This window comes from Ambystoma mexicanum, chromosome 6p, assembly GCF_040938575.1.
Source record: "Ambystoma mexicanum isolate Mex_15411 chromosome 6p, UKY_AmexF1_1, whole genome shotgun sequence".
Taxonomy (NCBI): Eukaryota; Metazoa; Chordata; class Amphibia; order Caudata; family Ambystomatidae; genus Ambystoma; species Ambystoma mexicanum.
This window is the reverse complement of record NC_090935.1, coordinates 824,421,208-824,437,459: the sequence shown is the minus strand read 5'-3', so window position 1 is coordinate 824,437,459 and position 16,252 is coordinate 824,421,208. Positions and strand designations below refer to the sequence as shown.

General features: G+C 47.5%; 1 protein-coding gene across 1 annotated transcript in view; it reads right to left on the bottom strand.

The window, feature by feature from the left end:
• PPIP5K2 (diphosphoinositol pentakisphosphate kinase 2) overlaps positions 1-16,252 on the bottom strand; it is a 2,362,281-nt gene that overhangs the window by 907,498 nt on the left and 1,438,531 nt on the right. Inside the window, exon 21 of the mRNA XM_069625464.1 lies at positions 7,523-7,650. Within this exon, the coding sequence (XP_069481565.1) occupies positions 7,523-7,650 (128 nt within the window). The remainder of the gene's footprint in view (positions 1-7,522; positions 7,651-16,252) is intronic.

Genomic DNA, 16,252 nt, shown 5'->3' with positions numbered 1-16,252 from the left:
CTATGTGAATGTACTTGGTCCCCCCAAATGTGAGCCCAGAATCATCTCATGGATGGACAAACATCCACACATCCACCATCCCTGCCCATGTCAGTGGCAGACCCAAACATACACACATGCACACATTACCAGAGACAAGTGCCAAACACAACCATGCATGGGTGAGGCACTGAACTGACACATCAACTGCATCCCCAACAATGAAGTCCCAATGACCACAGCTGCATTATTGATGTATTCTGCATAAAGTACATAGAAACGTAACCAATGCCATCCCCCTTCTTGTCCCTGACAGGTTCACATACAGACGGTGAGGATGCCGGAAATGCATCCCAGGCACCCCCAACAAGTAAGAGACCAAGGGCACAGGACTCTGAGGACACCCCCACGACATCAAGGGGCAAGGGGGGAAGGTTCCACATGATGAGTGTCAAGCATCGGAGGAGTGCCACTGCCAGGATAGAAGTAGCCACACCACTAACTACAGCCCCACCACCGGAGGTGAACCCACAACCACCAATCCCAGCCACAGAGGGCCCACCATCAGCTGCGCCAAGCTACGCAGGAGAGGCAGCAGCCACTGCCCCACTATCTGATGTTGAGGACACAACAGATGTCACAATGGAGATGCACACCCCAACCCCCCCGGGACCCCTGAGCCATCACCACTCCAGACACCTGGGTCTGATGCCACTGGCGAGGACAACATTCTAGGCTCAATGTCCACCATGGTGGCTTCACCTGCTGTCATGGATGCATCTGAGGGCACAGCAGCCACTCCACCAGCACCCAGCACTGCCCTCGACCTGGCCACCATCAGCCAGAGTCAACAGGAACTAACTGTGCTGGTTGGCCAGCATGTGGAGGAGGCTGCCCATCTCAGGGAGGAGATTGTGGAGACGGTAAGGCACTACACGGAGAGGATGGAGGCCTGTACAGACAGGCTGTGTGAGGAGATAGGCAGACTCAGGGAGGTCCTCACTCGAATAGTAGACACAATGGACCGCCACTTCACACCACCAGGACAGTCAGCCACGTCGTCATCCGGCGGTTCAGCGCAGACAAGCCCCCTCCGCCGCTCCACAAGCACCACCAGGCGCATCTCTAACCAGCCTCCAAATGCTGGCGCAGACAATGGCCAATCGGGAGTTTATGGCGAAGCTTCTGCGTGCATGGCCCGACGCAAACATAGTGGCAGACATAGGAGGAACTGTTGAGGGGGGTGGGGGAAAGGGTGTTACGGGTCTGTTGTGGGGGGTGGGTGGAAGGGTGTTATGGGTCTTTTGTGGGGGGTGGGTGGAAGGGTGGTGGGATGTTTGGGGACATACACTTTTTCATCTTTCCGTTACTTAATACACTGGTGTCGGATCAAAACACAGGCTTGGACATCTTCATTCTGTTTGTGTACTTTATTGGCGACAGGGTCCATTGCGTGCTTCCAAACATACACCAGTGCATTCATACCCATATCCATGTGACAGTAAAAAACCACGTTAATCAGAATATTTGGTTGATCAGATGTTGTCTCACAGCACGTCCCTCTTGACCATCCCCTCTTGCATGTCCTGCATCCCCTTCACCTCCGTCCTCATCACCATCATCATCCTCATCAGGTGCTTCCATTTCAACGTCAGGGGGCAGTTGCACATTCCGTCTGATACACATATTGGGCAGCATGACACATGCCATGGTGATCTTGGCCACCTTCTCATGGCCGTACAAGAGAGCGCCACCCGACCTGCTTATGCACCTAAACCGTGTCTTCAAAAGGCCAAATGTCTGCTCAATCACAACACGGGTACGGGTATGTGCACGATTGTAGTCCTCTTCGTGCCTGTTCTGTGTGTTCCGTACAGGGGTAAGGAGCCACCTCTTCAGGGGATAGCCAGCATCACCTGTATGGGTGGACAAATGGGGACCTGTTACTGTTCAGCACAAGTACGGCCAGTTCATTTCCGGCTTTTTTAATTTGCATTGTGACTGAAGTGCACAATTAACAGCATACATGCAGACTGTCTGTGTGACTGGAATGTGCAAAGGTAAGGGCGACCCTGCATGTACACATGCCCCGTCAATGCCTACAACAGTAATGGACATGTCCTGGCTGAAGCCGTGTGTTAGGGGTTCCTTGGTCCTAAGCAGATTTGTTATCACACTGCTGGTGTACTGCCATTCCAACATTGCTGTTGCCATGCTGAGAGGCATCACTTTAGTTGTGCTATAAGTGCGTGGTGTAATGCTATGGCTAGGGGTGATCCCTTCACATGCATTCAAGGCCACAATGCATTATTGCTGTTGTGCTGCGCTCATTTTGTAGGATTATGTCGGTGGCATGTATGAGATTCGTGTATTTTGAGGTGTGGAATGTTGTGCAATGTGGATGGATGTTTGATTTTTCGAGACCTGGATTGTCATCTATGCTATGTAGCTCACACTTGCATGTCCATTCATCTCTGGTACGTTTTGGGCCTACCCAGATGGATGTTGGCGTACATCTGTATGTGCATTTGTCCAACGGACAACAAGCCACACCCAATCGGAGTATGTATCTCTCCCCCCCCAAATCACACTGCCATGTGCTTGCCCTGCTACTCACCAAGTGGCCACGAACGTTGTCCGGCTTGTCGCTCCATGTAGCGTGGGATAGTTGAGTTCCGCAGGACCATGGAATCATGGGTTGATCCAGGAAATCGGGCACAGCATCTTGTTGGCGTCACATACCATTTGGACGTTGATGGAGTGGAATTGCTTCCTGTTTCGGTACACTACTTCATTGTGATGTGGGACCACCAATTCCACATGGGTACAGTCGATTGCCCCAATGCAACTTGGGATGCCTGCCAGTGCATAGAAGCCGACTTTGGTGTTTGCACGCTCCTGGGCAGTCCGTGGCATGAATATGTGTTCAGTTGTATCCTTCAGGAGGGCATCGAGTACCTGGGTCGGCGTGCGTGAGAATACTGGTTGTGAGATGCCATGCATCTGCCCCACTGTATGCTGGTAAGTGCCTGTGGCCAGGAAGTGCAGCACAGTCACCACCTTGAGTAGAGGGGGGATGGCAGTTCGGATGTCTATGAGGCTCACAATGTCGTTGTGTATCATGTCTACAATGTTGGTTATGGTATCCCGGTCCAAACGGTACAGGGTGTGTATCTGCTCCGGGGTTAGGTTAAATGGATTGGCTCTAATCCTGCGGATTGGTGGGTGCCTCTGTGGTATGATTAGGTGCTGTGGTGGTGCTTGCTGTGCCTGTCTTGCCCTCCTCCTCCTCCTGCTCCTGCGTCTCCTCTGTGCTGCCTGCTGCTGCTGCGCTGCAATCATGTCATCCAGCCCACGTAATGCTGCTAGTATTGGAACCATCTTGGTGTGGGAAGGGGTCTGGTGCGCTCCTTTTGTGCTGCCCGAGTCTCCATTGCCTCCACCTGTGCTGATTGTGTCCACCTGTGGCAGGTGGGAACACTGCTCAGTTCTCTTAACGGGTGGTTCGCGATGGCAGTATTAGCGCCATGGCGGTAAGGGGTTTTGGGTGCTTTTCCATGCCGCTATTGGCACGTCCGCCTGGCTTGTGATGATGTGACGGACTCGAGGGTCGCGCGCCCGCGGACTGGCCGCTATTAGTGGCACCGTACTTGGCGGTGCCGCAAATAGCGGTGAACCAGGTCATAATTCGGATGGAGATTTAACGGTATTCCATTACCGGTAACGTTAAGTCCCTACCGCCTACCGTGTAATGAGGCCCATGTGTCTGACAATAAGATCATGTGTAACTTAGGTAGGATCTTATGTAGTTGGGCCCAATGTGGCCATCCGATAGGTAAACAATCCACTCAAGGTGGGGAGGAACAACCTCCCAGGCTACTAGAACATGAGGGTATCTTGAACTGGCAACATCCAGCAAGCAGTGTAACAGAAGTAGATAGGCGCTACAGGAGAGGGTCAGCCAGGGAAATGTTTGTCAATGAACCTGGAGGCCTCCTCTGGAATCGTGAAAAAATACACCTGGTTGGATTGTTCGATCCTTAGCTTGGCGGGGTATAGCATGGAGTATTTGGCTCCCAGGTCTCTCAGTCTCTTTCACCGCCAGTAAGGTCTTGCGCTCCCTCTGAACAGCCACTGAAAAGTCGGGGTATAGATGAATTCTGGCGTTTCCCAGTAGCAGTTCGCTTTTGGCTCTTGCTGCCCTGAGGAGGGCATCTTGGCAGCAGGCAATCCAGGGCCCCTGTGGCCCCCCCGGTGCGCTCCAAAAAAATGTGCCCCCAAGGTCAGATCCCCAACGGTCCCGGTACCCAGGGGCCCGGAAGGAGGTGGCAGTGATGGCCGTGTCCCTGGATGGGGGGGTGGACTGGCCCAAGGGGGGAGAGCCCAGGGACCTACCGCAATGTCAGAGGAGTTGTGCCATGCCTGAAGGCAAGTGTCACAGCGGGACGGCCGGGGGTCCAAGCGCAGGTGAGGTCTCCTCTCACAGCATGCCTGCCCAGAGGGCGGCAGAGCAGAAGCTCTATGTTCAGGTTTCGTTGCAATAGGCACGAGTGGGGGCTGGCAGAGACGCAGGCACGGTGAGCGGCATCTCCCCCAGGCCTCGATGGATGCCAGCGGGAAGACAGAGGAGCCCAAATGGAGTGGGCGCAGCGTCCCTCCCCCACGCCAGGCCCAGGATCCAAGGGCTCTCAGGACGGTGCCGCCGGAGAGGAGGAGCGGATCAGGTCGGTGTTGTCTCTCGGTCAGAGCTTCGGCGGGCCATATCTCAGTCCGGGGGATGATCTCCGTCCCCGTACTCGGCCAGGATCTGGTGTGGTGCCCCGTTAGCAGGTACCGAAGAGGGGAACCAGAGCAGTCAGCAACCCAGGGCAGGATGAGAGGATGCGTGTGCCATCAGCGCGGAGCTCCCAATTAGGCAGCCATTTTCAGCCAGTGCAACAGCACCTCCTCCAAGTTTGTTTTCTTTGTGATCTGCCGGCGGGCAGACACAGAATTCTGTCAGATCAGCAGGAGCACCGGGTCCTTCCAGCCTCTTACATGGCTGGCTAGCCACGCCCCACCAGTTGGTATAGTTAAATCAAGTTTGAGTAGGGTCTCTAATTCTGTTTTTTCTGTATGTGGATCAGTGTCTTCCCCATGTATGATAAAGTTCCTGGCGTTTTCACCTTGTAGTTTTTATCCCACCTTGGCTCACAGTTTCATTTGCCCACCTTGGGGTCTGGTTCCGGTCACTCCCCTCAAGGTTTGGCTTCTCTCTGCCTACTCGGAGGGTCATTTTTCACTCATCCGTAATGGTTTTTCTTTCTCTTTCTCCTGCCCCACCTTGGGGCCTTCTCTCAGTCACCCCCACTGGGGGTCTCACTACAACCCCCACCCCTTTGGGGTTTCACTCTGTTCAGTTCGGCCTGGGCTCCTCCCTCTTTCTCCCCACTTTAGAGCTTCCCTCGGTTCACCCCCTCTTGAAGTCCTTTATCAATCACCCCTGCCTTAGGGGCTGTAGTTCATTCACCACGCCTTGGGGTCTTCCCTCTCATCCCACCTTGGGGTCTGGTCGGGCCTCCCCTCCCCTGCTTGGTTCCCTGGAGCAACCACGTATCGCTCATCTTGTGGGGGTGCTCCTCAGGAAAGGCCAAGTAGTCTTGACTTCTTCGGTCTCCTTGTCGGACTTCAAGTCAAGCAGAGCTTGCACCAGTCTTTCTCCGGCTTACTGTGGTACTCACTTGTCCGATGCTGCGCGGCCTGCACTTTGTACGGCTCCTAATGGTTGTGTGCTCTAGGTTCCTGCTGCAGCAGGGCCATAGGCCTCCCGTGCCGCCATCATGTCTGCATTATCTCATGGACGCTCACTGTGTTATGGCCCCCCTCCCCGGCAAAGGAGACGGGTCCTTGCTCTCTCCAGCTCCCCAGCGGCCCCCTTCTTCCCCGATTAGCTTTTTATCATCCACTTTGTTAGGGGTCGGGACTTCCCACGGTTCTCTACTTTTCAGCTGATACTTTGTACACAGAGGGTAAGAATCCACAATAGCCACTCTTACAGCATATTGTAGTCTTGGGAATAGGGAGGATAACTTACATCCCTCTCCAAGGAATTGCTATCCTCAATGAGGGATTGGGGGAGGGTCACCCCAATTGGGATCCTGTCCCCTAGGGGGTGTTAAGCTTAGCAGGCTCAGCACCCTAGTCTCAAAGGGTGTGGCTCCAACTTGGGGAGAGGGGATGCAGTGCCTGTATTCGTCACACAACCAAGACATAGGCACACACTCAACAGAAACCCAAAACAAACACAGACCCAAGATGTCCCACAACAAAACAACGCCAACGTTCCCACATATATCACAGCCAACAAAAAGGGGAGGGTGACAAACAAAGATGCAGTCATAGGTGCGGCAGCACTTTGATGTTCCCACACTTCACATATACACACAGACCCTACTCTGGCCTGCACCATGTTTATTGCCATTAAGTGGTGAAATCCACTAAAATACAGACTAACAACCACCCTCATGTCCAAACAAGCACAAGCACGAGACACACCAACATGTATCAAAGGCACCTACACCATTTACAAATAAAACTAAACATTGACACCACATTCCCACCTGAAGCTGGCTGTATTGCAACAATAAGAGAAACTGCCTAAGTGCTCACTCACACAGGGCATCAGCACCATAAGAGACACCAACCCAACCATCCCCACAAAATGAACATCCGAAATAAGACACATATATAAGCAGACAAAACAATTCACTAAAAAACAAAAAAAGAGTTAATCCCCAACTAAGGGATATTTACAGCACACCAATACCAAAACTTAACAATTTCTGAAGAAGTGTCTGTGTTATCACATTATATGACCGGCAAAAGTATATGGACATGACATTACATTATATGCCTGGCCAAAGTACATGGACATTAATGAAAGGAACTCAAACAATAATTAAAGAAATGATGCACACAATACAACACATCCAAATAATCATTAGTTCATTAAAAACATGCATTGCCATAAAAACAGAGTGTGGTGGTGTTCTTAATTCAGTTTGAGTAGATATAAATATGACCCAACTCAAAAACCCTGCACACCATTACATTACTTTTGTAATGAACAGAATAACAGATAATAGGCATTGAATATTCCTGTGCACATATATGAAAGCATTATTTAAGATGTTCAAAATTTGGCATGACTGTTTATATCTGGCCAGGTACGTTTCTCTCATGGATTAGGTCAATGTTGCAGAGGAAAGCATTATTTTCATTTTCCTATGTAAATCATTATGCAATTTCCTGCCTAGGTTTTCAAAATTTAAAAATGTAAACAACGTATTTATAAACTCTCAGTCGAAAATAAGCTTTGCCTATGAGCTGTTCCCTTTTATGCCCCAACCTTTCATTAAAAGGTTTTAATTGCGTAATCAAGCCAGAGGCTGGATGCTTTTTCTAAGACACAAATATAATGAAATACTGAAGTTGTGAATACATGTTCAACATTTTTCAGAGACTTAGAAATGTCTAAGACATAATATGAAAACCTGAAACTTACAGAGGGTGGAGTTTGTTTACAGTATCATCATCCTGTGTCCTCTGAAGATCGGAACGAATCTTCCTTACAAGAGGAGTGCAATAGCCTTTGGCAATCTCCAATTTCTCCACTTTAGTTAAGCCGTATTCCTGGAAAAAAAGTTGACAGTTTTACCAAAATAAAAGTTAACAGCCTTAAATAGTACAATTATACTATGTAAAACTTGCTCATTGTGGAGTATATTCATAGGGAGGTTTCCCTGAAAAGCACCAGTGATTTATTTTGCTTCAACAGAATACGAAATGACTGCTTCTGAAAAACGCTGACATTCCTGTTCACTGCACAACTTATCTGCACATATTTTCTTTTTACAGTGTGGAGGTGTTAGGAACGATTTCTCTTTTTAGCACCTTTCCCTCTTTTTTTTAGGTACCCCCAAACCTTTTGCTTTTATTTTTTAAACTGAGCTGAACATTTTACAGTGCTGGGCTTCACTACACTGGCTTTTGCTCATTTGTCATGGGGAAACTGACATGTCCATCAGACTATCAGTACTGGGAAACATTGTTTCCCTTATTCTTGTTACTTAGTTGCCACTTTTGGTAACTTTATATCATTGTACAATGCATCTTACAGTGAAGTGCAATGGAGTACACTTTTTGTTTTGCCCTAAACTGAAATTCAGAGGAATTTTTGGTGACAGTACGTGTGCCTAAGGGACAAGCTGTTGGCAGCAGTAATTTTTTGCTTTTTTTGTGTGTGTGTATTTTGCATTAGCCTTACCGTGTTTGGCAAACTACTGTGGGTTGTGGCTAAGCATGGCTGTCCAAGAACATATGCGAGAGAGACTGCACACCTTTGGGTAAGAGGTGATTTTGTTAATTTTACAAAATAATCGGAGCCAAAAAACGCTCACACAACTTAACAATCTTAAAGGGTGACGGGGAGAAAAAAACGGACTCTGGTATCAGAAAGTCACACATATCATTGAAACAAACAAAGTTCCTGCACACCAATTGGTATTGGAAATCAAAATTCCAAACAATATTTAAATAGCTTAAGTAATTCAAATCAGTTTTGTCTCTAGGTAACCAATTTTTGTTGTGACAATTGTTTTAAAAAATATTCAAGGATACATACAATCAAGAATGTTTTTAATCAAGAATCAAAATAGGAGTTCAATTCACTCAATAGTATCAGATTATATTAATCATGAGCTCTACGCGTTTCGAGAGTAAACCTCTCTTCTTCAGGAGAAATACATCATATTTTTCACAGAATAATTTCAATGAGAATACTTTAAACAAAAACATTTTGAAGTTTCTTTTGACAAAGGAATTTTTTGACAAAAAATGTTTTGGCAATTCAATGGCTGCCTATTTTACATTTAATATAGACATGATTGCATTTTTCAAATAAAATGTCTTGTGTGTCTTCAAAAAGATCATTTGACTGGGGTAATGGAAACATCATCTTGTGGCACAATTCTCTGAGAATCTGTGGATAATATTAATAAATAATATTAGTATTGTATAACTCAGTGGAAGTTTTACTGTTAGTCAGGTAAGATGTAAGTACCTGTGTGATGATGCAGCATTTAACAAGGGAATTCAAATATACAGACGCTTGGTCGTGCAAAATCTTGTCCTATAAAGATAAATAAATTCGATATGTATATTTCTCTTATTTGCTAAGAGTTAGGCTCAACATATTCTCACCATTTATGTGAATCGACTGTTCTATACACTCACCTATTCGCGAGTGTGCTTTATCTGGTACAGTCAACGTTCTTCTCGTGTCTGTGTACACTCACCTATTCGCGAGTGTGCTTTATCTGGTACAGTCAACGTTCTTCTCGTGTCTGTATCTGTTCTTTCATTAGATTTAACATCACGTTGTCCAAGTTTCAGAAATAACTTATCTTTTTGTATTCGATTTTCTAAAGAATGACAATATGTGTCAGTCATTGATAATTTCTAGATGTTATTCGCTATCTTGTTAATGTTGTATGAACGAAGTTTACCTCTGCTCCTGCGTGCACTAGCCGTTGGTGCTTCTTTCCAATTCCCATCAGTGAAAAGCAACTCATTCGCGCATGGTTCCTAAAGTAGTCATGTGATGTTGATCACCTGTCTACACAGATTTTGGGAATGGTAGTTTCTCTATATGAAATGTCGTGCGGTAGTCGCCTTAGTAGTTCCTACAGTAGTCATGTGATGTTAATCACATGGTTACACAGGGTTATGGGAATCGTAGTTTCTCTGTGTAAATTGTCGCAAAAGAGATTACGTGACCAAGTCATAAATTACTAAACTCTATTCCACTCGAAACATTTCACTAATGAGTGTCCTGTTAAATGGTCAAGTGATATTATTCATTTAACTACACAAAATTTTATATATTTCTTTATTGTTTAATTAAGATGAGTCACATGATCTGAATCGCGTTATTACACAGAATTCTGGGAAACGTAGTGCCTCTGATTATGAGGGCTAATTCGTTACATTTAAGTGCTCTTTCCATTATCCCATAGTCAAAACAACAAAATAGTCAAACATTTTTTGGACACAAAGATCTATCCAGAAAATGGTAAATTGCAAACAACAACTTACAGAAAACCCACGGATTTTAACAATACCTTATTTTTTACAAGTCATCATCCGGAACATCTGAAAAGAACCTTACCTTTGAGTCAATTGCAAAGGATTAAACGCATTGGGCCTCATTACACGGTAGGCGGTAGGGATTTAACGTTACCGGTAATGGAATACCGGTAACGCTAAATCCCCATCCAAATTATGACCTTGCTCACCGCTATTTGCGGCACCGCTAAGTACGGTGCCACTAATAGTGGCCAGTCCGCGGGCGCGCAACCCTCGCGTCCGTAATTTACGCCATGCCACTATTAGCACATCATCACAAGCCAGGCGGACGTGCCAATAGCGGCATGGAAAAGCACCTAAAACCCCTTACCGGCATGGCGCTAATACCGCCATCGCGAACCACCCGTTAAAAGAACTGTGCAGTGTTACCACCTGCCACAGGTGGCCACGATCAGCACAGGTGGAGGCAATGGAGACTGTGGCTGCTCAAAAGGAGCACACCACACCCCTTCCCACATCCCTTCATACACCAAGATGGTTCCAATACTAGCAGCATTACATGGACTGGAGGACCTGATTGCAGCGCATCTGCAACAACAACAGACAGCACAGAGGAGACGCAGGAGGAGGAGGGCAAGACAGACACAGCAAGCACCACCACGGCACCTAATCATACCACAGAGGCACCCACCAATTCCCAGGATCAGAGCCAGTCCATTTAACCTAACACCTGAGCAGATACACACCCGGTACCGTCTGGACCGGGATACCATCACCAGCATCGTGGACATGATACACCACGACATTGTGAGCCTCATAGACATCAGAACTGCCATCCGCCCCCCCTACTGAAGGTGGCGACTGTGCTCCACTTCCTGGCCACAGGCACCTACCAGCATACAGTGGGGCAGATGCATGGCATCTCCCAACCAGTATTCTCACACACACTGAATCAGCTACTCGAGGCCCTCCTGAAGCATGCACCCAAACACATATACATGCCACGGACTGCTCATGAGATTGCAAACACCAAAGTCGGTTTCTATTCACTGGCAGGCATCCCAAGTTGCATCAGGGCCATCGACTGTACACATGTGGAATAGGTCGTCCCACATCACAATGAAGTAGTGTACCGAAACAGGAAGCAATTCCACTCCATCAATGTCCAGATGCTATGTGACGCCAACAAGATAATCACACATTGCTGTCCCAGATTTCCAGGATAAACCCATGATTCCATGGTCCTGCGGAACTCAACTATCCCCCGCTACATGGAGCGACAAACGGGACAACGTTCGTGGCTACTTGATGAGTAGCAGGCCATGGCAGTGTGCTTGGGAGGGGGAGCGATAGCTACTCCAACTGGGTGTGCGTGGGGGTGGGGGGGAGACATACATATTCCAACTGGGTGTGCGTGGGGGGGAGAGATGGATACTCCAACTGGATGTGCGTGGGGGGGAGCTTAAACTGAAAAATGTGTATGTCCCCAAACATCCCACCACCCTTTCTCCCCCACCCCCCACAACAGTCCCATCACACCCTTCCCCCCCACCCCCCACAACAGTCCCATCACACCATTCCCCCCACCCCCCACAACAGTCCTTCATGTGTCTTGCACGATGTATGCGTCCAGGCATGCACGCAGAGGCATGAACATTAACTCCCTATTGGTCATTGCCAAAACCAGCATTGGGAGGCTGCCTGGAGGGGCGCCTGGTGGTGCGTGCGGAGCGTCAGGGTGGGCTTGACTGCCGCAAACTTGCGGACGAAGAAGGGGCAGACTGTCCAGGTGGTGGTGGTGGTGGTGGGAATTGGCGGTCCATAGCATCCGCAATACGTGTGAGGACCTCGCGAGCTCGGATGAGCTCCCCACACAACCTGTCTGTGCATGCCTCCATCCCCTCCCTGGACTACCTGGATGTCTCTGCTATCTCCTCCCTGAGACGGGCAGCCTCCTCCACGTGCTGCCCAACCAGCACAGTGAGACCCTGTTGCCGCTGGCTGATGCTGGCCAGGTCAAGGGCATTGTCGGGCTCTGGTGGTGTGGCTGGTGTGCATTGTGATGCAGGCAGGTGAACAGATGGAGGCACCGGGGGGCTACTGAAAGCTCCCATGGTCTCATCACCAGTGACGTTGGAGCCAGGTGTGTGTGGTGGTGATGGCTGGGGGGTTCCAGGGGGTCTTGGAGTGTGCATGCCCAGATCGAATTCTGTTGGGTCCTCCACATCAGATAATGGAGCAGTGGCTGCCGCCTCTCCTGCCAAACTGGCTGCAGCTGATGGTGGTCCCTCGGTGGCTGTAATCGGTGGTGGTGAGTGGACTTCCAGAGGTGGGGTAGTTGGCTTTGGTGTGGCCTTGGCAGTGGCGCTCGACTGATATTAGAGACTCTGCAAATGGAGCCTTGTGCCTTTTCCCCTGGATGTTGTGGGGGTGTCCTCTATGGGCTTTGGCCTTTTTTTCTTCTGCGCAGGGGGTGCCTGGGATGCATTCCCACCATCGCCACTGTCTGTATGTGACCCTGTCGGGGACAAGAAGGGGGATGGCATTGATTACGGTTCGATGTACTCAATGCAGGATACATCATCAATGCAGTTGTGGGCATTTGGACTTCATTGTGAAGGATGCAGGTGATGTGTCAGTTCAGTGGCTCATCCATGCAGTGTTGTGTGTGGCACTTGGCTCTGTTGATGTGTGCATGTGTGTGTGTTTGGGTCTGGCACTGACATGGGCTGGGTGGGATGCATGTGTGGCTGTTTGGCCATCCATGAGGTGATTCTGGGCTGACATTTGCGGGGACCAGTAGATTCACATTGCATGCTTTCATTGGTACACTTACCTCCATCCAAAGTGCCTACCACGCCATGCTCCATCCTCCCGACTCCCTCGATGCATTCAACTCTTATGAGGTTGGCACATGTCTCCTCCCATTCTTTTAGTTTAATTGGCAACCCCGAACCACCTGCTGTGGCAATGTTGTGATTTTCTGCCAAGATCATTCTGACCCGGAGTCTAAGGTCATCCCATCTTTTCCGGCACTCACGTACATTGCGGGTGCTGGTGCCCACAGCACTTACTTTTAGAGCCACCTCCTCCCAGATTGCTTTTTTTTGGAGAAGTGTCTCCCGCCGCATGTCGTTTGCGAAGACCACTGCAGCATTTTCAGATAGGGTCTGTGTCAGCATTAGTAGCTCCTCAGTCGAAAACCTTTCTTTCCGCTGGCGGTCAGTTGTTTTTTTGAGAGCCTTGGGCATGGTAAGGGTGTTCCAGATATTTTCCAACAGCAAAGTACTACAGGAAAGCAATGGATTGTGTTTTTAAATATGGCCGCTGTGCTCTTTCCCGTTCCTGTGCGATGACGCTGTTTCCGGTTCCGCTATTTAACGGTCATCGCTTTTAGCGGTGACCGCTATTTGCATGCTGCGTCAAGGCGGAGATGCTATCTGCACTGTCGTCGAAGCCGGTAAGGGACTATTGGGGGAGTTTAGCGGCATGGCAGTTGGGGCATTACCGGCATGGCGCGATGCTTGTGTCCCCATACTCGTAATGGTACGCTATTAGCGCCCTCATGCAAGGGCGGACACGTTAAGGGCGCCATGCCGGTAATTTGCGATTTTTAGCGCGCAACGTCTAATGAGGCCCATTGTCTCTAATGAAGCAGGATACGAAGAAGCTGCAAAAGAGCAACTGACACGGTATGAAGAGAGAGGTTTTCCACAACCAATATGGACAGAAGCTAAAGAAAAATGTTACACATTAAAAAGGCCTGAACTCTTAACTCAAAAGAAAAAACATGATAAAGATAACCCTCCATTGATATATATATATATTTTTTTTATTTGAAAGAATCTACAGTTTGAACACAAGATTCAAACTTTTGTTTCAAAAGAAAGAGACAACAAGAGAAAAAGAAAAAGGAAAAGAAAATTCCACAAGCCCTCCAGAAGACCAGCACGAAGACTAATCAGAGGTATTAAGTATCTGCTTTCAAAGTCACGTCAAGTTAGTTCACAATTGCGCACGCAAGTTTTATATTATGTCCAGAGATGATCCTAGCCCACCACCCATCCACATCTTCGTCCAATGGGGCAAACTTTCCAAGGTGCATTGAGCGTTGGCTGACTGTCTGTTTACATTCGATTATCAGATGTTTAGATGTTTCAGTAGCCAGTCCACAGAAGCGGCAAAGGTTATCTTTTATAGATTTATTGTTTCTTTGCCAAAGAATTTCTCTGGTTTTTAGGATATTCGCCCAAAACCTAAGAAATTGCTCTCGATGATGACGAGATGGACAATGTAGTAAGCAGCGTGCTGGTTGATTTGGTTTCCTGTGATCGCCTCCCACGAGTTTTGTTGATTTCAGCTTTTGTCGTGATTTATTATTGACAATCCAGGCCCAATTTTCAAATGTCTTTTTGGCAAGCTACGGGTGATTTAGAAGATCTTGGTTATTTATGTCTGCAGCCGTTAAGAATGCCAGTAACTTGCGAAACCATGTATTCAGTAAGGTTTGGTTGTTTGGAGAATATTAATTGCAAAGATTTTGTATGCCGGTGATTTTAGTGCCATTTTACGCATTGTGGCAATTGAATTCCACACCACTCTGATGTGCAGTGAGTTTATGGCTAGTTCATGTCTCAGGATGGTCATCGATGTTGATAGTAGCAACCTCAGTACTTTCCGCCAGAAGCAACCTTCCATTACATGCCATGTTTGCTCACTTATATTCCACCCAGCCTCAGCCCCGAAGGTTATTATTGGTACCACTTTTTGTAGATAGAATTTAAGGACTGGTTGCAGAGAAAACTTTCCATAGTTCCTGTTGATTTTTGCGCTCCTTGCAGAGCAAGCTTCATCATTTTTGATGTTAATTCGTCAACTCATTGCTGTTCACAGATGGGAGTTGTTGAATTGGATCTCTAGATATCTTATGGAATCGACAGAAGAGATGTTGGAATCAGCGATTTTCCACCTAAACGCTTTATCTTTCTTGCTTTTTACATTTCCAATTGACACAATTTTTGTTTTTGAAGTGTTTACTGTCAATTCGTTTAGGACCATGTATTTTTGTAGACCCACTAGAAGGCGCTGAAGCCCGATTTGGGTTCTGTCCATCAGCCCCAAATCATCCGCATAGATGATACATTTAATTGGGATTTGGTTTATCTTGGGTGAAAAGCAAGGAACCTGATCGAAATGGTTTGGGAGATCAGCCAGAAATAGTTTGAATAGCTCTGCAGCAAGCGGGCATCCTTGTTTGACACCTTTATGTGTCAAGATGGTGTTGGATAGCAGACCGCTGTTGTTTAATCGGACTTTGATTGATGTATGGTCGTGAAGTGCAATGATCGGTTGAAGGATGGAGGCCTGACAACACCATTTTGACAGTTTAGCCCATAGTAGGCTGCGGTTCACACCTTCGAAAGCCTGTTTCATGTCAATAAATGCAAAGTGGATTTTTCCATTTTTCTTTAGAATTTCTAGTTTTAAGATTGTCAAGATTAACAGGTTTACATCAACTCCAACACCCTTCGTGAAGCCTGTTTGCCGTATGTCAGTAATCTCAGAAGTTGCTGCCCACTTTGCAAGTTTAACACGCAAGCTAGACCCAAAGATTTTTCCAATCGTGTCCAAAAGGGCAATTGGGCGATAGTTATTCGGATCGTCCCAACTGCCCCTTTTGTGAATTGGCACTACTATGGCGGTCCTCCATGATTCAGGCAGTTTTTTAGACAAGCTAATTTTCATGAACAAGTTTTCGATGAAATCTGCCCAGTCACTTGGATGTTTTTTTAGATCTACATTTGAAATCAGATCTGGACCGGCTGCGCGCGAAATCTTTAAAGCGTTAATAGCTTGTATAATATCATTGTGCGCCATCTGAACGTCCCACTGAGTGTCAATGGCACTGAACGTTGACAGAGCCGTTGTTTCAGATTTATGAAAAAACAAGGAAAAGTGCGAGTCCCATACGTCTCCTGGAATGGTGTTTATAATATTCGGAGTACATTTAAAGAGTTCCATATTCAGGATCTTCCAAATATCACGTGTATTCCTTGTCATAAGTAGGCGTAGCATATGCTCAGCACGATCTTGATGATAATGGCATGAGACCTTGCCCAGTTTCGATAGGTCGTGCATCTTGCTTTTA